General features: G+C 51.6%; 1 protein-coding gene across 11 annotated transcripts in view; it reads left to right on the top strand.

Annotated features, from left to right (window-relative positions):
* Positions 1 to 27,024, top strand: part of RYR1 (ryanodine receptor 1) — a 228,207-nt gene extending 201,183 nt beyond the window's left edge. For 5 of the 11 annotated variants that reach the window (XM_083626671.1, XM_083626668.1, XM_083626669.1 and 2 more), the window contains 19 exons: positions 491 to 595; positions 2,249 to 2,278; positions 4,873 to 4,902; positions 5,453 to 5,534; positions 5,832 to 7,129; positions 8,894 to 8,964; positions 9,913 to 10,117; positions 10,908 to 10,994; positions 12,454 to 12,854; positions 14,140 to 14,182; positions 14,309 to 14,439; positions 14,620 to 14,680; positions 16,324 to 16,470; positions 17,144 to 17,278; positions 18,720 to 18,876; positions 18,987 to 19,051; positions 20,743 to 20,843; positions 22,638 to 22,689; positions 25,851 to 27,024. In XM_083626671.1, the coding sequence (XP_083482797.1) occupies positions 491 to 595; positions 2,249 to 2,278; positions 4,873 to 4,902; positions 5,453 to 5,534; positions 5,832 to 7,129; positions 8,894 to 8,964; positions 9,913 to 10,117; positions 10,908 to 10,994; positions 12,454 to 12,854; positions 14,140 to 14,182; positions 14,309 to 14,439; positions 14,620 to 14,680; positions 16,324 to 16,470; positions 17,144 to 17,278; positions 18,720 to 18,876; positions 18,987 to 19,051; positions 20,743 to 20,843; positions 22,638 to 22,689; positions 25,851 to 25,946 (3,297 nt within the window). In that variant the 3' untranslated portion in view covers positions 25,947 to 27,024. The remainder of the gene's footprint in view (positions 1 to 490; positions 596 to 2,248; positions 2,279 to 4,872; positions 4,903 to 5,452; positions 5,535 to 5,831; positions 7,130 to 8,893; positions 8,965 to 9,912; positions 10,118 to 10,907; positions 10,995 to 12,453; positions 12,855 to 14,139; positions 14,183 to 14,308; positions 14,440 to 14,619; positions 14,681 to 16,323; positions 16,471 to 17,143; positions 17,279 to 18,719; positions 18,877 to 18,986; positions 19,052 to 20,742; positions 20,844 to 22,637; positions 22,690 to 25,850) is intronic. The other 6 variants (XM_083626667.1, XM_083626675.1, XM_083626666.1 and 3 more) reach the window with 2 other exon arrangements.
* Positions 27,025 to 27,357: the final 333 nt, after the last annotated feature.

Below are 27,357 nucleotides of genomic sequence, written 5' to 3'. Positions count from 1 at the left end.
AAGTGAGATGGGCGCACAACCCTAGAGTCGGACACGACTGGCCCGTACGGGCAGGGGTACCTTTACCTTTTTAAGTTTTAATTTATATATTTTTTAACTGTTGCTATATCTGTATTGTCCCTGTTACACCTAATTGCAAATTCAAATGTACCCCTATTGTGTTTTATGACTTCCTTGATATTGCATGTGGGCTATAACTGGTCTGTGACCGAAATAATAAATTCATTCATTCATGGATGTCAACACAGGGAGAGCCTCTATCCCATGGTGTATCCTGCATCTATCCGGCTCCCTCACCTCTCCATCTTTTTCTGGAGTGCACAGCTCCTCCTTTCTTAGGTTCCCATGTGACTATTTACCCCACACTGAGCTGTGTATGAGCTGAGCAGGACAAATGCCCCATGCACAGATCATCTTCAGCAGCCCTATGTTCAGATTCCTAGGTATAAATTGGAGATCTTCACTCCATTATTTTCCCCTTCCTCGCCAGGGACCGTGCACTGGGAACCAGCAGAGCTTGGCACACAGCAGGCTGTGGGACGCTGTCATTGGCTTCCTCCATGTCTTTGCTCACATGATGATGAAGTTGGCTCAGGTAAAAGCGAAAATGAGCAAGTGCAAGTTTTTGTCTGAACCCTGGCAAGGGGCAGAGGGTAGGGAATATCTTGGAGGTTGTTCATGAGCAGCGGTTGAGGAAGAATATCCTGAGCTGACAGGGTCTTAGCACATGGAAAATATGCAAGGCCACGTGGTCTGCTCCACAGCCAAGCCCCACAACTGTGAACCAGCCATTCTTGGCCAGCTTCGAAGAAAGAGCAAGCCCTAAGGCCCCAGACATCAATGGCTAAGCAGGGGAAACTTAAGATTCTGCACATTGTCTTGGCAAACGGTTGACTTTGGAAGCCACGCAACGGCAGCAGAGGAGCCTGGCTTTTGGATTTGAACTCTCAAATCGGTGGCCATCTCTTGAATCAAGGAACCAGGCTTTTGTATCCCATCTTTCCTAACCAGTAGCAAAAGTTTGCCAGCTTGGTCCTACCCCAAGTTCAAGCTTAGGTGCACAAAGCCATCTCTTTCTATATTTTTTATAGCCAGGCTTGGGGAAATGGAAGTCAAACTGTGAATGCAAAGTGGCTGCATTTGTGTCGCTGTCTGGTGCATTTCCTTAGAAAGTCAGTTTTTCTCCCCACCTGCCATCACCTTTGCGGTAAAACTCCTAAAAAAAAAATTCTAGCTAGACTCTGCTTACTTCAAATGGGACTACCGGTGCCTCTGTTAATTTGCACTGGAGGGTTGGCTCCCTGCCACATTGGGGTCTGGACTAGCCCCCATTCTTTTGGCAACATACCTTTGAGGTGGATGGAAAGATGGAGCAGGAGGAAAGAGCCTTGTCAGGAAGTATGACTATAGGGTGAGATGTGGGGTGGATGGGGGAGGTGAGGTTGCGTGTGGTGCGGTCTCCCTTTTAATCTCTGCACTAACCCCAGGCTCCCCTGCTCTGTGCCTCTCCCCACCCCCACCCCTCCCACTCCTGATCTCTCAGCAACAGCTTTGAGCATCCCTCCTCCTGAAAAGGACCATTTTTGTATTTCACCATCTGGCCTTCCTTTATACCACTATGACACCTTTGCAGACAGATGCACACATTTTCCTGCCCTGTGTCGTGAATACCTCTCCCTGCCACTGAACTAGAATCCACCTAGGACTTTTCAAAAAAGAGGGGGGGGGTCCAGTTCTATTTCCAGCAGCCGGTCCCAGTTAGGAATGGGCGAGCAATTCAGTTTAAGTTTGCATTGAGAAGGTGATTCTATCAAATCCGCTCTTCCTGGAACAATGTGCAAACAGGCGCAAGCCATGCTGAAGGCGGGTCTGCATACAGCCCCCCTTGATACCACCAAGAGCAGAAATAATCGTGAATGCGCAATAGAAAGGGCTCTGGTACGACCCAGAGCCTGGAGCTGCGGAGGTTGTGAAATCTAGTGGTTGAAGCCCAGGCTCAGTGTCCTTCCCCACTGCAGATTCCACCCCCACCACACTGGGAGAATGAAGATATGTGCAGGTGTCCCTTTTCCTCCCTGCCCTTGCCCCTCTCCTCCACCCCACATGCCCCCCTTTCCCCAGAGAAGGGAGGGCAAGGCTGTTCTGACCCCCAAGCAACAAAGGAATGTGCTGGATGGTAAACCTGGCAAAATACAAAAATGTTCTTAAAAATGTTTCTGAATAACATTTTTATTCTGATGTGTGACAGATGACCCAACCCCCAGGACTTCGAAATGGCGTAAGAACCTTTTATGTAGTAGTATGTGGCCATCTCATGCCCTGCTCACTCTGCCTGCTCCTTCCTTCCTTCCCTCCCACCCATCCTTCTTGGTTCCTTCCTTTCCTTCTTTCTGTCCTCTTTCACTTCTTTTTCTCTTTTTCCCTCCTTTCCCATCCACTTCTCCTCCTTTTCCCTAGGCTCCTTTTCTCTACTCCTCCTTTCGACAGGCCAGACCAATTTAAGTAACACACACACACACACACACACACACACAGAAAAAACACCCGAAAGGGTCCTGAGGCCTTTAGATTAAGTCCTCATCTGCTCCCTCCAGCTGCTGTCTAGGTCAAGCCAGACTTTCCTTCCTTTGAACACATGACAAAGGAGGTGTGAACAATGGTTTGGATAAGATTCTGCGACCATTGTGCTAAATGATATTAAGATTCTGCAGCCAGGCAATCCATGCCCTGCCGTAGATATTTCAGCCTGTGAAAATTACCGTATTTTTCTGTGTATAAGACTCGGGCTTTTTCCTAAAAACAATGTCCAAAATTTGGGGGGGTCTTATACACTGATAGATCATGTGCCCCCCATTTTCTTAAATCGGAGTATTATAAATGGGGGCGTCCTATAGACAGAAAAATATGATAATTCCATCCAACATATTTGAATACTTTTATCTCACACATTTATGCAAATGTCTGTAATTTGCTTTTCACTTGTTTTATTTACAATTCTGCATAATTATGTTATTATTATTAATTAAATTTATATGCCTCCCCTATACCCGCAGGTGTCAGGGCGGTTCACAGGATAAAATCAGAATATAAAACCACAAAATACATGATCTGAACAAAAACAACCCAATAACCCTCTCCGAAAAACACATTTTTAAAGGGCATATGGTTTTGCTGGTCAGGGAGAGGGGAGGCTATGCAATGAAACAGAATTCTGCTGCCTCCCATGCCCCCACCGCTGAAAATCTGATCTCCATATATGTACATGCACACAGACACTCCTGTGGTTTCAGAGTAGACACCTTAGCAAGGTGTCACGGTGGGTGCGCTGCAAGGCAGCTGGTGTCGTTGCCAGAACCCTGACACCTTCCCATTGCATTAACCTGCGAGGCCCAACGCACACACCCAGAATAGCAGGGAAAGTGCCTGACAGAAGCCTTTTTTGAAAATAAAATAATACTGCGGCCTAGGACCCACGTACCTACAGGACTGCCTCTCCTGGTATGCCCCGCGGAGGACCTTAAGGTCCACAAATGACAACACTTTGGAGGTCCCAGGTCGCAAGGTGGTTAGGTTGGTCTCAACTAGGGCCAGGGCCTTTTCAGTACTGGCCCCGACTTGGTGGAACGCTCTGTCACAAGAGACCAGGGCCCTGCAGGGCTTGACATCTTTCCGCAAGGCCTGCAAGACAGAGCTGTTCCGCCTGGCCTTTGGCTTGGACTCAGCCTGACCCTTATTTTTCCCTCCCCTTATGGTCTTGATTTATCGGCTACTTTTAAAATGAGGCTGCATTTTAAATTGCATTTTAACCTGTATTTTAAATTGGGTTCCCCCTCCCCTCTCTTCCCCCCCCCCCATTATGTTTTTTACTGTGATTTTATTGGTATTAGCCGCCCTAAGCCCAGCTCTGGCCGGGGAGGGCAGGGTATAATTTTTTTTTAAAAAAAAAAGAATTATTATTATTATTCAGAATCCCTCCAGTTCACCCTATACCTGCCCACTTCTACCTCTGCCTGGGAAACCTCACTTCCCAATTCTGTACACACACACACACACACACATACACACACACTTTAAGAAAACCCTCAGCCCTTGCTGGTAGATCCATGCAGGAGGGCCATAGACATGTCTGTTGCTCTTTCCCATCATGCCTCAGTGCAGGGGAATATGGTGGTCTGGCCTGGTCTGCCTTCCCCTCTCGGTCTGCGGCAGCTGGCCCTTGCTCATCACCCCAGCCCTCCTTTCTCCCCTTCTGTTTTTTTTCTGCTTCTCCATGCTTCTCCAGACCCCTCCTCCAGCCACCACCATTAAACGGGGTCGTCAGGAGCTCCATGGTTGGCCACCGCTTTGGCTTGCTGGCTCACGCCCCATCCTAGCTCATGTTGTCATGCCGTGGGCGTTGAGGGCGAAGGGGAGGGTTTGCGTTGGCGTTGACCGAAGCTGGCAGCCAGCCCTCTTCTCTCGGCTTGACGCCGGCCGGGAGTTGCGGGCGAAGAGGCGAAGCGCCTCTGGAGCGCCGTGGCCTCTGTACTCATCTCCCCGATTCTAGATTCGCAGCCCTAAGCTGGTTTCAGAGTCCGTCCCTCCGTCCCTCCCAGGGAACTGCAGTTCTGCCAGAGAGGCTTCAGATACCTGAGAGGCCTCGTCACCAGGGGAGAGTCTTCTTTGTTTGTGGTGTAGATATGCCCGTGATGCCAGTCTCTGGAGCGAGTGTCATGGAAGACGTTTACCGGGGGTGTTTTCCTCCCAGCGTCCTCTTCCCAAGCAGGCGAGGCTAGGAAATGGGGGTGCAGTGGCTGGGGTGGGCGGGGAGACAGCACTGGGGGATATTTCCGCCCCTCACCAAAACTATCTCTTTGTTGCGCTGCCCTTGAGGACCAATTTCGGAGCGAATCCTACCCTGAGGTAAGAAGGGCGTCCCTGCCTCTCCAGAGGCACAGCTCTTGGGTGGTCCTTCAGTCAGAGGAGGAGAAGGAGAGGCTGGGGCCTCCTCAGCATGTTCACATTAGAGTAAGGTGTTCCCCTCATGTGTCACAGTGTGACGGCAGTGCCCTGCGGCCGGCTGTGTACCTAAGCTGACTTCAGATATCTGAGTCTCTCCTCTAAGGCTCTGGTTCCACGTGCCCTGGGACCTCGGGGTCATCCTGGTGTGGCACCGTCTGAGGGGCCCGAAGAATGGGCCACAGTGCTCACGGCCCAAGTTGAGACCCGCTCCTTTGTCTCTGTGGGCTACCACCACCTCTCCCTCCTTTCTGTCCCACACCTAGTTGTGACCAGGTTTCCATTGCCTGGTTAGACGCCAACAGGTGTGACAGGGCCAGGGAAGGTCGGGCCTTAAGAATACAAGTGAGGCGTGGGGGTGAAGGGGATCTGCGTCTGGAGGCCTCCAAGACATGGGAAGAGATGTCTCTGGTTCCGCAGCACTTAATATCTCCCACGTCTCCCTCCCGCCCAGGATTCAAGCCAAATTGGGCTTCTGAAGGAGCTGCTGGATCTGCAGAAAGACATGGTGGTGATGTTGCTGTCCCTTCTGGAAGGTAAGACCCCTTAGCCAGGGCAGGGGCAGCCAGTCAGGGCTCCATGACAGCTTCCCTGAGCAGACAGGGGTGTTTTCTGGCTCTACCTGGAGATGCTAGGGGGTTGAACATCGGATCCTGTGTGTTTGTGCAAAACTGCTACAACCCGCTGAGATAAGTTGCACATATCTCAATCACCCTGAATCCACCTGACAGTGCTTACATGAGTGCAACACCCACCCACTCATCACTTGTGTATCCACCTGCAACACACTTCTCATTCCCACATCTAACCTTACTTTTTATGTGCCTACCCAGGGAACGTGGTGAATGGCACCATCGCTCGGCAGATGGTGGACATGTTGGTGGAGTCTTCCAGTAACGTGGAGATGATTCTCAAGTTCTTCGACATGTTCTTGAAGCTGAAGGACATTGTAGCATCGGACGCCTTCCGAGACTACATCACGGACCCGCGGGGTCTCATCTCCAAGAAGGATTTCCAGAAGGCCATGGATAGCCAAAAGCAGTACACGCCGTCCGAGATCCAGTTCCTGCTCTCTTGCTCGGAGGCCGATGAGAATGAGATGATCGACTACGAGGAGTTTGCCGATCGATTCCAAGAGCCCGCCAAAGATATCGGCTTCAACATCGCCGTGCTGCTGACCAACCTCTCGGAGCACATGCCGCACGACAACCGCCTGAAGACCTTCCTGGAGTTGGCGGAATGCATCCTCAACTACTTCAGCCCCTACTTGGGCCGCATCGAGATCATGGGCGCCAGCAAGCGCATTGAGCGCATCTACTTTGAGATCAGCGAGACCAACAAGGCCCAGTGGGAGATGCCCCAGGTCAAGGAGTCCAAGCGGCAGTTCATCTTTGACGTGGTCAACGAGGGGGGTGAGTCGGAGAAGATGGAGCTCTTCATCAACTTCTGCGAGGACACCATTTTTGAGATGCAGATAGCGGCACAGATTTCAGAGGAAGAGGGCCAGGAGGAGGAAGAGGAGGAGGAGGAAGGAGAAGGGGCAGAAGGTGGGGAAGCCGAGAAGGTGTCGGCACCGTCAGAATCGTCCTCGGTCTTCGGGGAGTTTTTGGACAGCGTGTTGAACTTCTTCCGCATGTTCACCTACCGCAACATCCGCCGGAAGCTCCGCAAGATCAAGCAGATGACGGTCAAGGAGATGGCCGTGGCTGTGGCCACCTTCATCTACACCATTCTGATGAGCATCCTCCTCTTCTTCTACAACATCTCCAGGGGCATCTTCCTCCTCATCTGGAACACACTCTTCGGGGGCGGCCTAGTGGAGGAAGCCAAGAAGATCACGGTGACGGAGCTGTTGGCCAGCATGCCCGACCCAACGCAGGACGAGGTGCATGGAGACGTGGCCCCTTCTGAGGAAGTCGAACAGGAGGCTGAGGAAGGGGAGGAAGCAGAGATAGTGGAGCCCGGCAAGGAGGACGCGCCTGCTGAAGGCGGGGAGGGCTTCGACATGAAGAAAGAGCATTTCCGATCCACAGCTCCTGATGCACCTGGTGGGCTTGGCGATATGGGGGACACGACCCCAGTGGAGCCCCCTACGCCCGAAGGATCGCCCATCCTCAAGAGGAAACTGGGAGTACGTATAGGGCTTCAGGCGGTACCTGAATAGTGGTGGGCATTCTTAGGGTCTCTCTAGGAGGAGATGAGGCTTAGGGGGTGGGGAGGGCACAGAGAGTGGGGTGGTACGATGCCTGGAGAAACTGGACCTGTGAGTGATGGGATTTGGAGTCTAACACCACCGCCATGTTGGCTACCCCGATCTAAAGTGAACCGAGGGGTAATGTCAGCAATTAAGTACAGTGGACGTTCGGGTTGTGAACGTGATCCATGCAGGATGCACGTTCGCAACCTGCAGCATTCGCAACCTGCAGCGGCTCGTCTGTGCACGAGCAGGTTGCGATTCGGCGCTTCTGCGCATGTGCAACAGCCAAAACCCGGAAGTAACCCGTTCCGGTACTTCCGGGTTTCAGCACGTCCGTAACCTGAAAAAACGCAACCTGAAGCATCTGTAACCCGAGGTATGACTGTACAGTGGTACCTTGAGTTACAAACGCCTCAGGTTACAAACGCTTCAGGTTACAAATTCCGCTAACCTGGAAGAGTTACCTCGAGTTGAGAACTTTGCCCCAGAATGAGAACAGAAATTGTGTGCCGGCGGCGCAGCAGCAGCAAGAGGCCCCATTAGTGAAAGCACACCTCTAGTTAAGAACAGTTTCGGGTTAAGAACGGACCTCCAGAACGAATTAAGTTCGTAACTAGAGGTACCACTGTATAGGAGAAGTACTGCAGGATGATCATTATTTTTTAAATTTGTATACCGCTCTTCATGTGTTATCTCAGAGTGGTTTAAAACAAAGAATCAAAATGAAATCACAAAATACATTACAAAAACAAAACAAGCCAATAACACACACACACCGATTTTCCCCTTGCTTCACTCCCTTTCAAGAGAAAACCCACTCTTTAGTGATAAATCAGAACAACGGAATTGCTGTTTACTTCAGTTGAGCACTAAAGAGCAGTTTTCCCTGGGAGAAGGCAGTGGGGCTAGTGAAAGTGTGGTTAAGCCCCATGTTTGGAGGAGAAATCCTAACAAGGTTGCATCTGAAACTCAGCCATCCTTTGAAATTTGGACGTGCCTGAATTTTGAGATGCAGTTCTCCAACCAAACTTGCATTATCGTGTGGGGATTTTAGCTCCGCGGTTCAGTTATATTGTTCTTTCTCCGGGGATGAGAGGGCAGGTTGGGTTCAGGACTCCTGAGTTCCATCCACATTTCTTTGTTTAAACAAAAGTGGGTGTTCGGATCACCTTGTATTATTTGTGTTTGGTATTGCTGTGCCTTAGCAGCTATATGCTGTTAGTAGTAACTTTTTTTCAAGAAAAGGAAAAATCCAGCCCTGCTCACAAACTCGTGCATCTTCATCCAGGTTGCATTGCAAGTTATTCTGCTTTAGCTCCCTTCTCTGCATTTCAGGTACAGAATTCTTTCCCAATGCCAAACGTGGCGTTCGATCTGAAGTTAGTGTTACTTGAAGCTGAGTTGAAATCCATCTGTCCTGGGAGGCGATGGAGGACTGCACCTTTGTGGGGGGGGAGTCGAACTGTTGAAGCGTTCCAGCGCCACTGCAATTAATGGACCTGACTAACTTATGTCCATTAATTTCAGTGGGTTTTCTCCAAGTAGGACTTAGCTGGAGATAGCCCTTGGTCTCTGCTGCTCGCTGGCATGCAATAAATTCCCCCCGCGTAGCAGCCGTGACGCCCACAAACTCGTTTTGCTCCCAGTCGTCCTGTGGCACCAACTCGCTCACCAACCCATCTTCTTGTGACTCTCCAGGTGGAAGGAGAGGACGGGGAGGCAGAGCCGGAGAAGATTGAGGAGCCTCCCGTGGAACCAGAGAAAGCTGAGTGAGTGCCGTGCTTGGTGAAAGTGGATTGCACACTCTGGATTAAGCTGGGACTTGCCGGGCGGGGGGGACCAGAGGGGTGGTGCTGGGGGCAAGATGCTCCTGAGAACCTTAGCCCTTTATGTTTACTTTTATTTTTTTTACCATAATATTTATTAATTTTCAATAGACATAACAAAAAAGAGAATATGCAACAACATAACAACACAACAACAACACAATAAAAAAGTGAAAAATAAGAAAAAAGAATAACAAACTTAACATACCTAAACAGGAAAAAAAGAAACTCAACCAATTAATTAAAATCCATTTTCACAAACATTTTAGTTGACTTCCTCTAATCTCCTCCATCTGAATTTCCTCTTAATTTGAATGTAGCAGTTTCCAATATCATTATTTAATAAAACAATATTACAGTCATATTCCAATTTCTTTACCTTTCTTATAGTACATTTTCTTATTTATACATTTAAGTCTAATTTAGTCCTAAGCCTGATTGGTTCTTTCAAGTGGTTACATATCTTTAATATTAGAATATTTATTCAAATAGTCTTTAAATTTCTTCCAATCTTCTTGGCAGTCCTCTTCTTTCTGGTCGCGGATTCTCCCGGTGAGATCAGCCATCTCCATGAATTCCATCATCTCCTTTATGTTTACTTTTAAAAGCAGCCAGTTGCCATCCCTCAAGGTCTCAAAAATACGGAAACCAGCACGGTGCACTCCAGATGTTGCTGCACTCCATCTCCCATCATCCTTTGCTGCTGGCCATGTAGATGGGGCTGATGGGAGTTGAAGAACAACAACATTGAGGGGGGCGACACATTGGCTTCCAATGGTATATGGGCCATTTCAGCTGGAGAGGGGTTCGAATACAGGGTTCAAATACAGGGTGGCAAAGGTGGTTGTGTCTTTCAAGTTTTCTCTCCACTTCCCCGCTTGTCCCTCCCAGTGCTGAAAATGGGGAGAAGGCAGCAAAGGAGGAGGAAGAAGAGAAGAAGGAGGAGGAGAAGGAAGAGGAGGAGGAGAAGCCCAAAGAGGAGGAGGAGCCACCAGCCAAGCAGAAGAAGAAGGTGGCCCAGAGGGACAAGAAGCAGGCGGAGGAAGGAGGCTCGGAGTTTTGGAACGAGCTGGAGATCCAGAGGACAAAGTTCCTGGTAAGGGAGATGACCAGAGACATTTGGGCTCCACGTTTCCGAATTATGCATCGTGTAGAGAAAGCAGGTGGGGGGGGGCATTTTCCTCCCCGTGTCATAATGCTAGAACCCGGTGGGACCATCCATTGGAGCTGAACCATGGGAGACAGACGAAGGTAAAGGGACCCCTGACCATTAGGTCCAGTTGCGGATGACACTGGGATTGTGGCTCTCATCTCACTTTACTGGCCGAGGGAGCCGGCGTACAGCTTCAGGGTTATGTGGCCAGCATGACTAAGCTGCTTCTGGCAAACCAGAGCAGCGCACGGAAACGCCGTTTACCTTCCCGCTGGAGCGGTACCTATTCATCTACTTGCACTTGACGTGCTTTCAAACTGCTAGGTTGGCAGGAGCAGGGACCGAGCAACGGGAGCTCACCCCGCCATGGGGATTTGAACCGCCGACCTTCTGATTGGCAAGCCCTAGGCTCTGTGGTTTAACCCACAGCGCCACAAAGGAGGCGGTTTTTCACCCACTGCAGAGTTGAACTATGGAATCTCCTCCCACAACCATATGGCAATGGCCATCAACTTGAATGTCTTTAAAGGGCAGTTGGACCAATTAATGGAGACTGTCCATGGTTGCTAGGCACGGGGATGTTCTTCTGCTTCCGCAGTCAGTCTGCCTCTGACTACCAGCTGCTTGGGGAGGTCTTCGTGGCCCTCTGGCCTGGTCCAGCAGGGCTTTCCCGATGTTCCTAAGGACATGCACCCTCACATTGTTCTTCTCCTCTTATCCACCCTCTTTGCAGAATTACCTGTCCAGGAATTTCTACAATCTCCGCTTCCTCGCCCTCTTCTTGGCCTTTGCTATCAACTTCATTTTGCTCTTCTATAAGGTAAGTAGGTCGGGAGATCTGCTGAGGGAGAGATGGGGCACCCTGGAGTAGGGATGGTGGGTGCGGCGGGGAGAGGACAGATTCAAGAGGAGAATCAAAGTCTGACAAGTTAATGCATGCCAGAGGACGAGATCCATGCTGCAGTTTGGGAAGTGCACAAATGGGAGAAAGCAGGTTGTGCGCAATGACATATTCCCCCCCCCCACTGTAAGTTTTTTATGCCGTATCTTAAATAGTGGCAACCTTCCCCGAAGGTGAATGGTGCATAATGAATGTTAATAGCCACCACAACAGTAACACAGCATCCTGGGAGCCAAAACAACTGGGCACAGCTTGTGGGAGGGCATATGGTTGGAAACGAAGAACTCTTGCCAGGGTAGGGACCCTCAGACCTGCAGGGCAAATGTGTCCCCCACAGAGCTCTCTCTCTCTCTCGCCCTTGGCACATTCCCCATCCCACACCCCTCTCTGGCCCTGCTTTGCAACCCAAGTCCTCCCCCCCCCCGCTGGATCGTGTCCTTGGAATCAGCTTTTGCCCCTTGCCTGGGTGCCTGTGCTGGTCCCATGGGTTACCCGAGAGGCGAGGTCCAAGTCCGGTCCGTGGTCAAAGGTGCACGTGGAGGCTGCCCGTAGTAGCTGAAGCTGGGTGCAGGGCAGGGAGTCGGGTGAAGTCAGGAACAGGCATACAAGCAGGGAGCCAGGGTGGGTCAGGAGCTCAGGCAGGAAAGCAGGACAGGGTTCAGGCAGGAACTGGCTACCAACAATGTTGCTCCCGCAACTTGGGACTGGAGCTGGCCGGCTTTTATCTGCCCCGAGGCATAGGGCGGCCCCGATCCTCTGGTGACTCGCCTCTCCTGGCCTGGAGGCGAGCACTCCTCCTGCGGGAACTTAGTTCCCTCCGCCTCTCTGCCCTGAGCCTCTGCAGCTCAGGAGAGGCTTGAGGGTTACCGGACCCAGAGGCAACCCCAGCTTCCTCTGACGGGGCTGAGAGTGGAGCACCTGCGGGCAATGGGTCCTCCATCACCTCAGGAGCCAGAGCAGACTCAGCTGGTGTCTGCACCTGAGGATCCAGCACAGGTGAGGACCCTTCAGGCTCATGCCCCAGCCCCGGCTCAGCTGGTTCTGGAGGCAGGGAATCCTGTGCAGGCTGGGATCCCTCAGGTTCAGCATCCGAGTCTGAATCCCAGGCCATCACAGTGCCAGAGAGGGGCATTTGACAATGTGGGCAGAAACTAGCCTGTCACATGAAGGCAAAGCTCGCATCCTTTGCTCCACCAACTTTTGCCTCTGACCCTGCCCGCCACTGGAAGGTGGACCCAGAAGGGAACATGACCTTCAGGCTGAAGAAAGGTCCCTCAGCCCTGACCTGGTGGCTAAGCTGTAAGCCTGAGACCTTCCCGGCTCGAGGGTCGCAACTTTCCACCCCACCCTCCTCCTCCTCCTCTCTTGCCATTCCCAGGTTTCCGACACCCCTCCTGGTGAGGAGGAGTTTGAGGGCTCCGGGTTCGATGGGGATCTGGAGTCTGGCTCTGGAGGCGGCTCTGGCTTTGGTGGCGGGGACGATGACGGCGGGGACGGGAACGGCAACGGGGATGAGGACGACGAAGACAGCGTGGTCTACTTCTTCCTGGAGGAGAGCACGGGCTACATGCAGCCAGCCTTGCAGTTCCTGGCCATCTTCCACACGCTGGTGGCCTTCCTCTGCATCATCGGCTACAACTGCCTGAAGGTACCGCTGGTCATCTTCAAGCGCGAGAAGGAGCTGGCGCGGAAGCTGGAGTTTGACGGCCTCTACATCACGGAGCAGCCGGAGGACGACGACATCAAGGGACAGTGGGACCGCCTGGTGCTCAATGCTCCGTGAGTCCATCTGGGGGGAGGGGAGGGGCTAAGCGGCGGCTCCTCCCCCTCTGGGCAACAGCCCCGCCTCCTCAAGGTTCAGAAAGAGGGGAGAGGGCTTCCCAGAGTGCAGCTGGGCTAAATCCTCCTCAGGGCAATAGGGCAAAACCAACTGGCAGGGAGGTTCAGGACAGGCCAGCTCCGCTTGGCACAGTGCACCTGTCATTCAGCTCGGACACTGAGGTCCAGCTCCGAGGGCCTTCTGGCAGTTCCCTCCCTGCGAGAAGTGAGGTTACAAGGAACCAGGCAGAGGGCCTTCTCGGTGGTGGCACCCTGCCTGTGGAATGCCTTTCCGTCAAACGTCAAGGAAATACAGTGGTACCTTGGGTTAAGTACTTAATTCGTTCCGGAGGTCCGTTCTTAACCTGAAACTGTTCTTAACCTGAAGCACCACTTTAGCTAATGGGGCCTCCTGCTGCTGCCGCGCCACCGCTGCACGATTTCTGTTCTCATCCTGAAGCAAAGTTCTTAACCCGAGGTGCTATTTCTGGGTTAGCGGAGTCTGTAACCTGAAGCGTATGTAACCCGAGGTACCACTGTAAATAACTACCTGACTTTTAGAAGACATCTGAAGGCAGCCCTGTTTAGGGAAGTTTTTAATGTTTGATGTTTTATTGTGCTTTTAATATTCTGTTGAGAGATGCCCAGAGTGGCTGAGGAAACCCAGCCAGATGGGGAGGGTATAAATAATAAAATATTTATTTATTCATTCATTTATTTGCCATCACAAGATGCGGCGGTGGCCAAACACGTTTGCAGAGGAGAAAAGGGGCCAGGCAAAAACTCGTGGAGGGATATTGCCTGTTGATGGCTCTTATGCCATGATAGCGAAAAGGAAGGCTCCTTGTTCGGAGAGGGCGCTGTGGATAAGAGCAGGGGAAAGCCAGCCCTTGCACCCATGCTTGAGAGCTTCCTACTTAAGCTGACCACTCACAGAAGCAGAAAGCTGGGTTGAGCAGGCCTTTGAGCGGACGCAGCAGGTTGGAAGGCTGAGAGTCTGTACTAAACAGACGTGATTCTGATGAGCAAGGAGGAAGGTCCAGGGTTGCCAGTTAAACAGTGGGGAGGGGAAGAAGATTGGCTGAGTGAAGAGGATCAGGTGGAAGGTCTTTTGGGGAGAAGTGGGTTTTGCGGTGGGAGGGAGGGAGAGAAATGGCCCTGGCAGGTCAGGGAGCCTTCATCGGAGCAGGAGGAATGAATGGTATTCTTAATGGGTCCCCCCCCCCATCTTCTCTCCCCTTGCCAGGTCATTCCCAAGCAACTACTGGGACAAATTCATCAAGAGAAAGGTGAGATCTTCCACCATTGTCTAGGCTAGGGAAACAAAGGCCTTGGGCTCTCCTGATCTAAGGCAGGGGTGGTTAACAAGATGGAGAGCCCATCTTTTCTTAACCACATTTCCCCCCATCCTCCAGGTACTAAACAAATACGGTGACATCTACGGGCGAGAGAGAATTGCAGAACTGCTGGGAATAGATCTGGCCAGTCTGGAAATCACAGCGCAGAACGAGAAAAAAACTGAGCCAGACACGTCTCTCATAACATGGTGAGGAGGATGGGCAGAGCTGGCAGTGGGGCAAAGGCGAAGCTGCTTGGGCCTATACTTCCTAAGCGGGGGACAAGGGGAAATGTGGACAGGCCCTTTGGGATGCACGTAGCAAAACAGAATGTATGAATTTACATGCACACTTGCATTCCTCCTTATCCTCCCTTTCTCTTCTGCTAGGATTACCTCTATTGACATCAAGTACAAGGTCTGGAAATTCGGAGTGATCTTCACTGACAACGTGAGTGAGAAGATGCAGTTAGAGGTCTGGGGGGCAGGAGGTTCAACTGTTCAATATTTATGCCAATTGGTGCCACAGCCTGGCAAACACTGGCTAAAGGGGGGGAGGCCATTCAGACCAGCACAATCCCCACTGTAAGCTGGGGGAGATGCGAGGGCATCGCCTGCTAGGGGAATTCCCTATCTCTACATGTTTTCTATGATAGTTCAACATAATTCAGTGCCCAGAGAATCATAGGTAAAGGTAAAGGGGACCCCTGACCATTAGCTCCAGTCGTGGCCGACTCTGGGGTTGTGGCTCTCATCTCGCTTTATTGGCTGAGGGAGCCGGTGTACAGCTTCCGGGTCATGTGGTCAGCATGACGAAGCCGCTTCTGGCGAACCAGAGCAGTGCATGGAAACGCTGTTTACCTTCCCGCCAGAGTGGTACCTATTTATCTACTTGTACTGGTGTGTTTTTGAACTGCTAGATGGGCAGGAGCTGGGACCGAACAAGGGGAGCTCACCCCGTCACGGGGATTCGAACTGCCGACCTTCCAATCGGCAAGTCCTAGGCTCTGTGGTTTAACCCACAGTGCCACCCGCGTCCCACCAGAGAATCCTAGTTCTCACCTAAAAAGACAGAAGCAGAGATTCTAGACCTCATACTTGCAATGAAAAGGCTACATACGCCTCTCTATCCTGTGCTCATCTACTCAGCAGCGGAGCAAGCCGATTGGGTGTCTGGGGTGGCGTGCATGCCCTGCGCCCAGGGGTGTGGCCAGCCGCCTGTGGGGGGTGTGGCCAGCCACCCGCAGGGTCGGGGCAAGTCGGGGCAAGTCAGCCCTACAGCTGAGGGGGAGGCGACGGGTGGACCGTTTGGGGCCACACGTAGCCTGTGGGCGCCCAAGCCAGTGCGTCACTCCCAGCCAGGAGAGACACGTGGCTCGGGCGCATTGCAGGCCTCGCGGTGAGCGCTGCCTGCCGTTTTGTCACTCCCTTCAGTGGTGACACCCGGGGCGACCCGCGCCCAACGCACCCCCTTCCTCCGCCCCTGCGCCTACTGCCCATTTCTTTCTGTAGAAACAAAAAGTGCCCAGATGTCTAAATTGCTTGAAAACCAGAATAACTGAATCAGAATAAAACTAATGAATTATCTAGTTGACTCAGATACTGATGTTGTGGAGTTCTGCACATGTATTTGGCTGGGCAGGATCGACCGTTTGTTTGTTTGTTTATGATCCTTCATCCGAAGATCACAGGGCAGTTTACAATAGAAAAACACAAAAATGCGTACCATTGTAATGAACAAAAACAATACCCCGCATCCGACCAAGTAAAGTCCAGGTCAGTGGTAGGTTTTCAGGTCAGAGATTAGCAATTTAGGAGAACACAGGTCAAATCCCACCTTCAGTGCCGCATCCTTCCAGGCCCTATTCTTAGTGGATGCTACTCACCCGTGCTCCTCTTTTGCCTCATGAACTAGCAATGGAGTAGGGGTGGCCCCTGGGCTGGGAGCCATCTGCTGCTGCAGCCCTGCATCTGCTAAGCTGAGAGGACGGCATCAAAACCTTCCATCCCTTTCCCTCAACATGGGCGTCCCGCTGTGCCCTCGCTCTCCATCCTGCCTCTGTCACAACCCATGCATGTCTCTCCCCCCTGCAGTCCTTCCTGTACCTCTTCTGGTACATGGTGATGTCCGTTCTCGGCCACTACAACAACTTCTTCTTCGCCTCCCACCTCCTGGACATTGCCATGGGCGTCAAGACCCTAAGGACCATCCTCTCATCCGTCACCCACAACGGCAAACAGGTAGTGGGGCTGTGGGGTGCTCAGATCAAATGGGGGGGCCACCCTGGCTCATGGTATGCACACCTTCACCTTCCTCACTGCTATTTATTTATATACTGTGTAATTCCAAAATTAGGCTTTCACATCTGGAAAAGCTGATTACACGACAATTAAGACTGAAAGTCCCCGCCCTCCCCACAGCTGCCTAAGTTTTCTCCTCACCTGAGTCCTTCCCAAGCAATCTGAGACTGCACCTGTGTACCTGCCTTTGCTCCTCCCACTTCATGCCTCTCCTGGTTCTGGGAGACCGGGAGAAGGGAGCTGGTTGCAGGAGGAGGAGAGGACCTCCTGGCTTCCTCACCAGCCTGACCCATCTCTGCTTCTTCCCCCTCCCTCCTCTCCAGCCTCTGTTTCTGCCTCTACTTCTGGACTGCTCTCTGCCACCGCCTCTTCCCGCTCACTAAGCCCTGTTACCTCTTCCGCTTCCGACACCTCCTCCTCCCAGTCTGCTCCCTCTGACCACTCATCCTTGCCCCACCGCCACTCCCTGGGCTCTGAGCCTTCTTCCCTTGGGGGTCCCCCATCTGGTTCCTCCCACCACTCCTCTGTGTCCAACCAGTATGACATCTGGGACATCATTTGCTGCGTGATAATGGACCTCCTCTCACACGTGTGACCTCTCCCCCCCCCCCAGCTGCTAATGACGGTGGGGCTCCTGGCGGTGGTCGTCTACCTCTACACCGTGGTCGCCTTCAACTTTTTCCGCAAGTTCTACAACAAGAGCGAGGACGAAGATGAACCTGACATGAAATGTGACGACATGATGACGGTAAGACAAGGACAGAGGCTCCCCGTGTTTTTTTGGCTTTGTTCCCCCCCCCCCCCAGGGCTTAAATCTGTTGGAAAGCGGCTTTGCTTCCTACGCTGACCACCCACGTTCCCTGGGCTCTGCCATCACTTCTGGTCAAGAAGGTGTGGCAGGCTGCTGAAACAACAGGAGAACCATTTTGACTGTTTTGGACTACAGCGCCCAACAGACGCCGCCAACTTGTTCCTAAAGCCGGCGAAATTTGGGAGGGCAGGAATGTGCAGGGAAGCTCAAGGGAGTTGGTGTGGTGTAGTGGTTAAGAGCGGTGGACTCGTAATCTGGTGAACCGGGTTCGCGTCTCCGCTCCTCCACATGCAGCTGCTGGGTGACCTTGGGCCAGTCACACTTCTCTGAAGTCTCTCAGCCTCAGTCATCTCACAGAATGTTTGTTGTGGGGGAGGAAGGGAAAGGAGAATGTTAGCCGCTTTGAGACTCCTTAGGGTAGTGATAAAGCGGGGTATCAAATCCAAACTCTTCTTCTTCAAGCGGAGGGTGCGAAGAGCGTCTCGGTGTCCACGGGGTGAACGTCAGACTGCCACTGTCCCCAAGTGGGGAGGGACCAGTTCTTAATGTTTAGGAAACAGATCCTGGGGGTTCAAGTCTTTCTGGAAATGCCAGATCGGGAGGGGGCGGATTCATATAGGACGATTCCTCCATTAGTACCCAGCAGAGAGGAAAATGTAAGATAGTTTTCCACGTGGCCAAGGTGACACGGTCAGAAATGCTGCCTCTTAGGGAACGTTCTTTCATATGTGGTGGACTTGTAAAAGGGTAAAAGAGTATTGGGAAATGATCCATAATGAATTGGGGGGAGGGGAAATGTTTAAAAGTACTTTCTAAAAAAACCCAGAGTCCTTTCTGTTGGGGATAATTCAGACTGAAATCCCCAGGTGTCAAAAAAAGGTTATTTATGTATGCCACTACTGCAGCCCATTTTCTGTTAGCCCCAAAATGGAAAACGAGCGAGGTCCCAGCCAAAGAAGTGTGGCAGCTTAAGTTGACAGAATATGCGCAGCTTGCAGACTTAACATAGAGAATAAGAGAACAAGAAGAACATAGGTTTAGAGAAGATTGGAAAACGTTTATGAAATATATGGGAAATAACAGTGTACGACTGAAAACGCTGGCAGCATTAAGATAAATTCAACCGTGTGAATAAGTTATGATGGATGTTATAATGGAGTGCTGAATGGTATAGTTTCTGTAAAATATGCAAGGATTTATGATATGTAAAATGAGCCATGGAAAGAGAAGAAGGGTGTTTTAAGGATGTTTAAATGAGTAAATTGTAAAACAGAAAATTTAATAAAACATTATATGTGAAAGAAATGATGCCAAAGAAGCCTTGTGTATGCATCGCCCCCTGAGCCTCTCCCTCCCTCTTTCCTCCTCTCCTCCACAGTGTTACCTGTTTCACATGTACGTGGGGGTGCGTGCTGGCGGGGGCATCGGTGACGAGATCGAGGACCCGGCAGGTGACGAGTACGAGCTTTACCGCGTCATCTTCGACATCACCTTCTTCTTCTTTGTCATCGTCATCCTGCTGGCCATCATCCAAGGTAGGTCCCGTGTGGTTCATGGTTATTATGTCCCATGGGGGTGTGGGGCGGAGTCTGCGCCAGGGGTCCTGAACTCTGTCTACCTACCTTTCTGACCTCCTGTCCACCAGGTTTGATCATTGATGCCTTTGGGGAGCTGAGAGACCAGCAGGAGCAGGTGAAAGAAGACATGGAGGTAAGCTGGTCTCCTTCTTCCTCTCCTCCATTCCCAGCCATAGGCGGGGGGGGGGGGCGGGCGAGCCAGTGACTTCGATCAGAAAGTTATCACAGATAAGGTTGTCTGTCGGGGAGACTCCCTGGCCCATGACCAGGTATTTTGTGGGGACTGGGGAATCCACGCAAAACAGCCATGGCGTAAATATACTTTACCTAAGTATATAAACTGCATATATCTCCAAAAGTAAAATGCCTTTTCTTTTTAGCAACAGGTGAAAATGAGAGTCATGAGGCATTCCCTGGGAGGGAACACAGACATAGTCAACTCTGGGGACTTCTGATAATCTTCACACTGCGGGAGGGAGGGATTTGATGCATGGAAACATAGAAGGACAGCTCAGCTGGTTAGAGCAGGGGTCAGCAACCTTTTTAAGCCATGGGCTGGTCCACCGTCCCTCAGACCTTGTGGGGGGCCGGACTATATTTTGAAAAATAATAATGAACGAATTCCTATGCCCCACAAATAACCCAGAGATGCGTTTTAAAGAAAAGCACACATTCTACTCATGTAAAAACACCAGGCAGGCCCCACAAATAACCCAGAGATGCATTGTAAATAAAAAGACGCATTTTACTCGTGTAAAAACACACTGACCATCCGCAGGCCAGATTTAGAAGGCGATTGGGCTGGATCCAGCCCCGGGCCTTAGTTTGCCTACCCATGGGTTAGAGCAGGGATCTCCAACAGGTGGATCGCGATCTACTAGTAGATCCCCACGAGGTTTTGGTAGATCACAGTCGATCTCTGGCTCCCTTTCCTTAGTGTGGCTAAAACTGAGTCCTGCCCCGCCCCCTCGCCCCGCCCTGTTGCATGATCTCTGGAAGGGTATACGGAGCTCCCTCTGCGCTGCTGTTTTGATCCATAGTGATCTTTTTGTGAGTGGCTTTGCCCCTTTGTCCCTTGCCTTTGTTCCCCAAAAATGGAACTTCCCCCCCTCAAAAAGCCTTTTTTTAACCCCTTAAAAAACGGGGCTATTCTCCTTAAAAAAAACTCAACAACTTTGAGCTGAACCCAAAAAGAACTGGGGTAGATCACTGCCAGTTTTTAATTCTGAAAGTAGATCGCAGTCTCTTGAGAGTTGGCCACCCTGAACACAAGAATATGAAAAAATGGTCCTTTTTTTCTTTGTATATAAGTAAGAGTTTAAGCTATAATAATTTAAGAAGATGGATAGAAAATAAGGGGTTTAATTGTAATGCTAGGAGATAAGGATTTGCTGGATAAACAATTTGAACTGGAATACAAGAAGGGGAGGCATGAGGAGGTCAAGGAAATATGTTATTGAAAAATAAGTTATGAACTTTATGTGTTTTTATTATTTTTTCTTTTTAATTTTTCTTTGTTTGTATAAAATGGAAAATTCTAATAAATATCTTATAAAAAAAAGAGAGAGAGTTGGCCACCCCGGGTCAGAGCATGGTGCTGATAGCACCAAGGTGACACGTTTGATCCCCGTAAGGGAAAGTTGCACATTCCTGGAGTGCAGGGGGTTGGGCTACAGGACCCTCAGGATCCCTTCCAACTCTCGGATTCTGTGATTCTATGGCTGCAGTCGGGGTTGGGGTTGGCTTGACCCATTGTGGAGAGACTGGACCCTAGCTCCTCTTCGCCTTCACTGTCTTCTCACTCTGTTGCTTCCATCCTGGCAGACCAAATGTTTCATTTGTGGAATCGGCAGTGACTATTTTGACACGACGCCGCACGGCTTTGAGACCCACACGCTGGAGGAGCACAACTTGGCAAATTACATGTAAGCAGCTGGCTGGGGAAGCGGGGATTTTTCAGGGGATTCCAACCAAACTGGAAGCGGGAGGGGAAATCATCTTTGATGTTCACTGATTCATCCCACGTCCAGAACAGACATTGAGCTAGTTGTTGTTGCCTTCGATCCACAAACATTGTGCAATCGGTTGCATTTCCCGTGCCCTGTTTGTGTTGAGTATCCTACGCATTGTAATTAATGGAATGGAATAACTGTGGAGAAAATATAAATCCCTGTGGACACAAGTGTGGGGGAACAGCTAAAAGAATTAGCTGGGGGCCTGCATTCAAAATGCAGGGAGCCCCAGGAGCAGAGTATTCAACTCACAAATATAAGCAGCACAGAGAAGTGGTAGGAATATAAGTTGTTAGACCTTTCTTGTCCCATTTGCAACGTTCCCCTCTTTCTATCCCTTTCACATGGAACAGACCACATACTGCTAAGTAAGTTTTAAATGCTTTACTTACAAATTCATAGGTCTGATACATGCATCGTTCCATGCAGCCGCAAGAAGAAACACAGGCAGAATATTCTTGGGTAGCAAGCTCACATACATCCTTTTCAATTCAAGGGAGGGAGGGAGAGAGTAGAAAAGTTTCACTTCCTCCCTCTCTGGAGGTGAAGGGATTTGACCTAGCTGATTCTATCTAGCGATACAATTCTATGGTCCTTTACCCCTTTATGCACAAACTAGCAGTCATGCATAGTTATCTTCCACAATTGCAACACAAGTTATTATTTCAGTTTCACAAATTACGGTACCTAATTTCACCACAAGATAAATAACATAGTTTTTGGCAGAAGATAAACTTCAGTGGACGTTTTGCTACAGCTGACACGCACAGGGTGCAATGGAGGATGAAGCCTTCTTGCCTCCCTAGTCAGAGGCCCCTCCAAGCTCAGTAGCTGCAGTTCTGGTTCTCCTTGACAGGCATAATGTGATAAGCATGGGGGGCTGGGGGCTGTTTTTTAAAGGGCGAATTCACACATGCAGGTGTGTCTCATGGAATGCCAGAGAGAGAGAGAGAGAGAGAGAGAGAGAGAGAGAGGGAGAGAAAGAAAGAAAAGAGTTGCGCTTGAGATGGTACAGAAGCCACCTGCCACAGGTATTTCGTATGTGCAACACATCCCTTGACGTTGCACCCATCTAGTGATGGCTACGCCTGCGTGAACTTGCACAACGCGCATGGGAAGAACCAGGAATGTCTGTTTGGCAAGCAGAATGGGGACGGGTGTCACGCCACCCAGGAGCTGCCCATGCAGGGGGTGAGGGAAGCTGCAGCTGGGAGCACAGGAAGCGTACTGGCAAATTACCCTTCCGCCAACATCCCCTTCTCTGTGCTGGTCAAGAAAAGTCTTGCATGCAGACAGCAACCCTTATCAGCCATGAATCAGCCTCTCCGGAAACACTTCGCATTCCCCAGGCGCTGCAGCTGCAAGCGTGGCGAAGGGGCTGCCGATCTCTTAGCTGGGAGCCAAGATTTTCCTCAACCTGCATTCCTGGCATGGAAGGACAGAGAGATTTGGGGGGGCTCTTTTCCTAGCACAGGGCCTGCCACTTCCCCAAAGCAATGGACTAAAGGCAGCCTTTCTCCAACCGGGATCCTCCGATATTGTTGGACTACAACTCCCATCGTCCCTTGCCACTGGTCCTGGCAGCAAGGGATGGTGGGATTTGTAGTCCAACTATATCTGGGGACCCAAGGTTGAGAAAAGGCTGGATGAAGACCTCTGTAGCTCCGCCTTTGACCTCATTGCTTTCTGCCTCTCTTCCCTCTACAGGTTCTTCCTCATGTATCTCATCAACAAGGATGAAACGGAGCACACTGGCCAGGTGAGGGGGAAGCCCTAATCTTACCAGAAGTGGAGGTAGGGGAGAAGTGACAGGCACTTGTCACTTTAAGGAAGGGTCAGTGGGGGAACCCAGGCCCTCTCTGTCTGGCCCATAGCTGTCAACATTCCCTTTTTTTGTGGGAAATTCCAGCGCCGCTTCCCGCTGCTCTCCCGGATTGTTAGATATCCTGTAGACTGTCCCCGGGACAGGTGAGGCTGCTGATCCCTTATTTTCGAGGCTGCTGATCCCTTATTTTCAAATCTGAAAGTTGACAGCTATGGTCTGGCCCTCAGCACCCTGTCTGGACCCTGAGTGTTTCTGCCTTGCTGAACTGTGTCCTTGAACTCTGACCATGCCTCTTACAGTGGTGCCTCGCAAGACGAAATTAATTCGTTCCGCAAGTTTTTTCTTCTTGCGAGTTTTTCGTCTTGCGAAGCACGGTTTCCCATAGGAATGCATTGAAAATCAATTAATGCGTTCCTATGGAGACCGCCTTCAGACCAGGTCCGGGAACAGTCTGTCCCTGGACCTCTTCTGAAGGCTGGCGGGGGGAGAAGGACTTTTCTCCCCACTGCCAGCCTTCAGAACAGCCTTCTGAAGGCTGGCCGTGGGAAGAAAAGCCCTTCTCCCGCCTCCAGCCTTCAGAAGAGTTTCCGCAGGGCTGCCTAGGCTGCGGATAGCAGCCTGCTGCCCGGCGCGAGGGGCGCTCTGAAGCAGAGCGCCCCTCGCACGGGGCAGACATCCGCAGCTTGGGGAGCCCTGCAGGAGTTCCCCGCAGGGCTCCCCAAGCTGCGGATAGCAGCCTGTCCTGAAGGCTTGCGGTGGGAGGAGGGCTTTCCTCCCCACCGCCAACATTCAGAATGCTGTTCTGAATGTTGGCGGTGGGGAGGAAAACCTTCCTCCCACCGCAAGCCTTCAGGACAGGTCCGGAAACAGAGGAGAAGGCGCGCTGCGCTTCCCCGCTGTCCCCGGAGATTTCCCTATGGGCTTTCGTCTTGCGAAGCAAGCCCATAGGGAAATTCGTCTTGCGAAGCCGCTAAAAATCGGAAAACCCTTTCGTCTTGCGGGTTTTTCGTTTAGCGAGGCATTCGTCTTGCAGGGCACCACTGTACTTGCTCGGCGGAGAGCAGGGAGGAGTGTGAGCGTGCGTAGAAAACCGTGGTGTACAAGAGGCAAAGTTTTACATTTGTCCCTCTGCACACCTTTGCCCCTGGCCCCACCCACTGTGGGCATGTAGCATTCAGAAAGTTGCCCAGAAGGGAATGCGGGCCACTCTGCAGTTCTGGGCCAGTGTGTGCTACACCCACCCACCCAAACACTTCCTGACTCATTCCTTAAGGCAGCTCAGTTGCCTGTTCCAGAGGCAAAAGGTTTGGGGTGGAGAACTGGTCATTGGAGGCAAGATGGGGAAAGAGGGAGCAGAATCTTGCCCCTCACCCAGCCTAGTCCCATGTCAGGGGCAGCACCAAGAAACCGTAAAGGCAGCTGCAGTAGGGCGTGCTGAATTTTTCAGCTTTTCACATTCCAAAAAAACGAGGGGTGCTAAAAAGCTGTTACGTGGCTTGGAAATTCAAAAGATAAGTTTGGTTAAATTAATATAATTTACTTTTGCATGGTAGGTTAAAAGTGTGCGAAATTGCGCAGAAATCATTAAAAATGATTGCCAAGTACTTGCATATTATTATTATTATTATTATTATTATTATTATTATTATTATTATTATTACTATTATTTAGCATTACCTGGCATTTCCAGAAGATAAAATTAAAATTCTTTGGTTTTTCCGAAACCAGTTTATGTGCTGCTTTTCAAACGTAGACTTTCCAAGCCAAAAATGGTCCGATCACAAAAATATCGGCAGGTTTGAATTCCTCGCACCCAGAAAGATATTTTTAAGACCTGAATAAATTTGCAAAAAATGGAAGTTTCACACCCTAAACCGCCCTACTGCTGCAGGCCACATGCATCTGAAGACGTCTTTCGAAACAGGAGCGGGAGGCGGGCAATAGTTTCCGAGCACAATTCAAAGTGTTGGTGCTGACCTTTAAAGCCCTAAACGGCCTCGGTCCAGTATACCTGAAGGAGCGTCTCGACCCCCATCGTTCAGCCCGGACACTGAGGTCCAGCTCCGAGGGCCTTCTGGCGGCTCCCTCACTGCGAGAAGCCAAGTTACAGGGAACCAGGCAGAGGGCCTTCTCGGTGGTGGCACCTGCCTTGTGGAACGCCCTCCTACCAGATGTCAAAGAGAAGAACAACTACCAGAGTTTTAGAAGACATCTGAAGGCAGCCCTGTTTAGGGAAGCTTTTAATGTTTAACAGACCACTATATTTTAATACTTTGTTGGAAGCCACCCAGAGTGGCTGGGGAAACCCAGCCAGATGGGCGGGGTATTATTAATAATAATAATTTTTTATTATATAGCACCCCTCCCCATTGGTTTTTAGCTGTTTCCCCAGCAGGGATGCTGCCCTTTCTCTTAGTCCAGGGGTCAGCAAACTTTTTCAGCAGGGGGCCGTCCACTGTCCCTCAGACTTTGTGGGGGGCCCAGACTATATTTGGGGGGGGGGGATGAACAAATTCCTATGCCCCACAAATCACCCAGAGATGCATTTTAAGTAAACGGGCACATTCTACTCATGTAAAAACACGCTGATTCCAGTGGCGTAGCGTGGGTTGTCAGCACCCGGGGCAAGGCAAGTAATTTGCGCCCCCTAACCCCTAACCTGCCGCCGCTGCCAGCTTCTTCTTGCTGCTGCCTGGTCTGGTCTAGTGTGGTTCTCTCCCGCGCTCAGTGCTGCGCTGGGCGGCCGCTGCACTGTCCCTCCCCCAGATAGTCCCTCGCTCTCTCTCCGCACCGCACGCCTGGCACCCACCCCCTCCACAGTGGGCGGTGACCCGGCGGCTCGGATCGGATTCGCACAGCCAGCACTGCAGTGAGAGAGAGTGAGTGAGCCAGGTAGGGGCAGAGAGCTGCGAGTGCGAGCGCCCCCCCCCCAGATGTTGCGCCCGGTGCGGCCGGCCCCCCCTGCACCCCCCACGCTACGCCACTGGCTGATTCCCGGACCGTCTGCGGGCCAGATTGAGGCGGCGATTGGGCCGGATCTGGTTGCCTGCCCACGTCTTAGTCCATCTCAGTAGCCTCTTCCTCTCCTCCCACAGGAGTCCTACGTCTGGAAGATGTACCAGGAGCGGAGCTGGGACTTCTTCCCGGCCGGCGACTGTTTCCGCAAGCAATATGAAGACCAGCTTAGCTAAAGGCCCCCTTCCACGCCCTGTGCCCCGGAGGAGGCACCCGCTCTGGGCCCACCCGCCTTCCCTCGCCCTCTTCCCCCCTGCCCGCGGCCAGGGGGAGGGAGGCAGCAGCGATGGTGCCTCAGAGTGGGGGTGGTGGGGGTGGCACACCTGATCCTTGCCCGCCCTGCCACCACCTTTATATCCCCCCCCAACCCCCCTTCCGCAGCCAGGCCTGGCTTCCTTCAGACCCGGCGAGGATTCCTGCCCTTTGGAGAAAGAAAGCAATCCGCTGGCTCAGGGCTGCGCGTGCCGGCTTGCACCCGGGGCCGCCAAGAGTTCCGCACCCGGCCAGTAACTCTTCCCGCCCATTTCCCGTCCCGTGGGGGTGTCCATGCAATACTTCCCTTCTAGGGTCAAAGGGCTCCCCCACTTTCAAGTGCCTTTTATGGACTCTTTCCCCAAGCCAAGAGGGGAGGGCCTTTTGGGGGGGGGGGGGAGCCAAACGCTGTTTTAGATTCACAAGGAGGTTGAGGAGAAGGAGAGTTATTTTGCTGCTGTCTGTCAGTTGTCTAGCAATCAGGCGGGGGCGCTGCAAGCTTGTGAGTGCAGGAGGGAGAGAGGGAGGTGTGGGCACCCTGTTCCAGGTTCCCAAACATGGGGGGGTTTGCCAGCAACGCAGCCCCCTCCTGCTTCAGTGCCCCTTGCTGTGTTGCCCTCCCCTTAAATCTGTGTCTCATTTGTGGGGCTCGTGCTATTTATGGTTTGTGTGGTGCCTGGGCTCCTCTGTGCCAATGGAGCTGGGGGAGGCACCCTAGAAACTCTACCCCAGTGTGTGTGTTGTGTGTGAGTGGGCATTGGGGGGGGCGAAAGCCGGGGGCACCAGGATTTGATTGTGCATCGCACTCCTCTCCTGGAAGCGGTGGCCCCTTTCCCCTCCTGCCCGGATCCATCCTGTTACCCTCCATGTCTACTGCCAGTGCCAAAACAAGCCAGGCCTGTTACTGGGGGGTGGGCGGGGGGGGGGTGCCACTCTGTCCCCTCCCCCGCCCCTCACCAGGCAAGCTTGGTTCCCTGCCAATAAAACCATAGATTGCTGCAACTGGCCGGCGAGTGTGTGTCTTCCTTGCATGCAGCCAACAAAATGCGTTTCTAGCAACACCTGGTTTCTAACACCTGGGTTGCCAGGTCAGGAACACCCCACACCCTGAGATCTAGGGGGCAGCCCCCGATGATGCCATGGGGTGAGGAGGCCCTATAGGTAGAGGTGAATTTGGAGAGGGAGGTGGAGGAGGAGGAGGAAAGACAACCCCACCCTGAGTGTCTATGCTATAATTTGCAGCCATAATAATGCTATAATTTCCTGCCCATCTGAGGGATGCGGGTGGTGCTGTGGGTTAAGCCACAGAGCCTAGGACATGCCGATCAGAAGGTC

The sequence above is a fragment of the Podarcis filfolensis genome (genome assembly GCF_964270895.1).
Source record: "Podarcis filfolensis genome assembly, chromosome: 8".
NCBI lineage: Eukaryota > Metazoa > Chordata > Lepidosauria > Squamata > Lacertidae > Podarcis > Podarcis filfolensis.
This window is presented reverse-complemented; position numbering and strand designations above follow the sequence as displayed.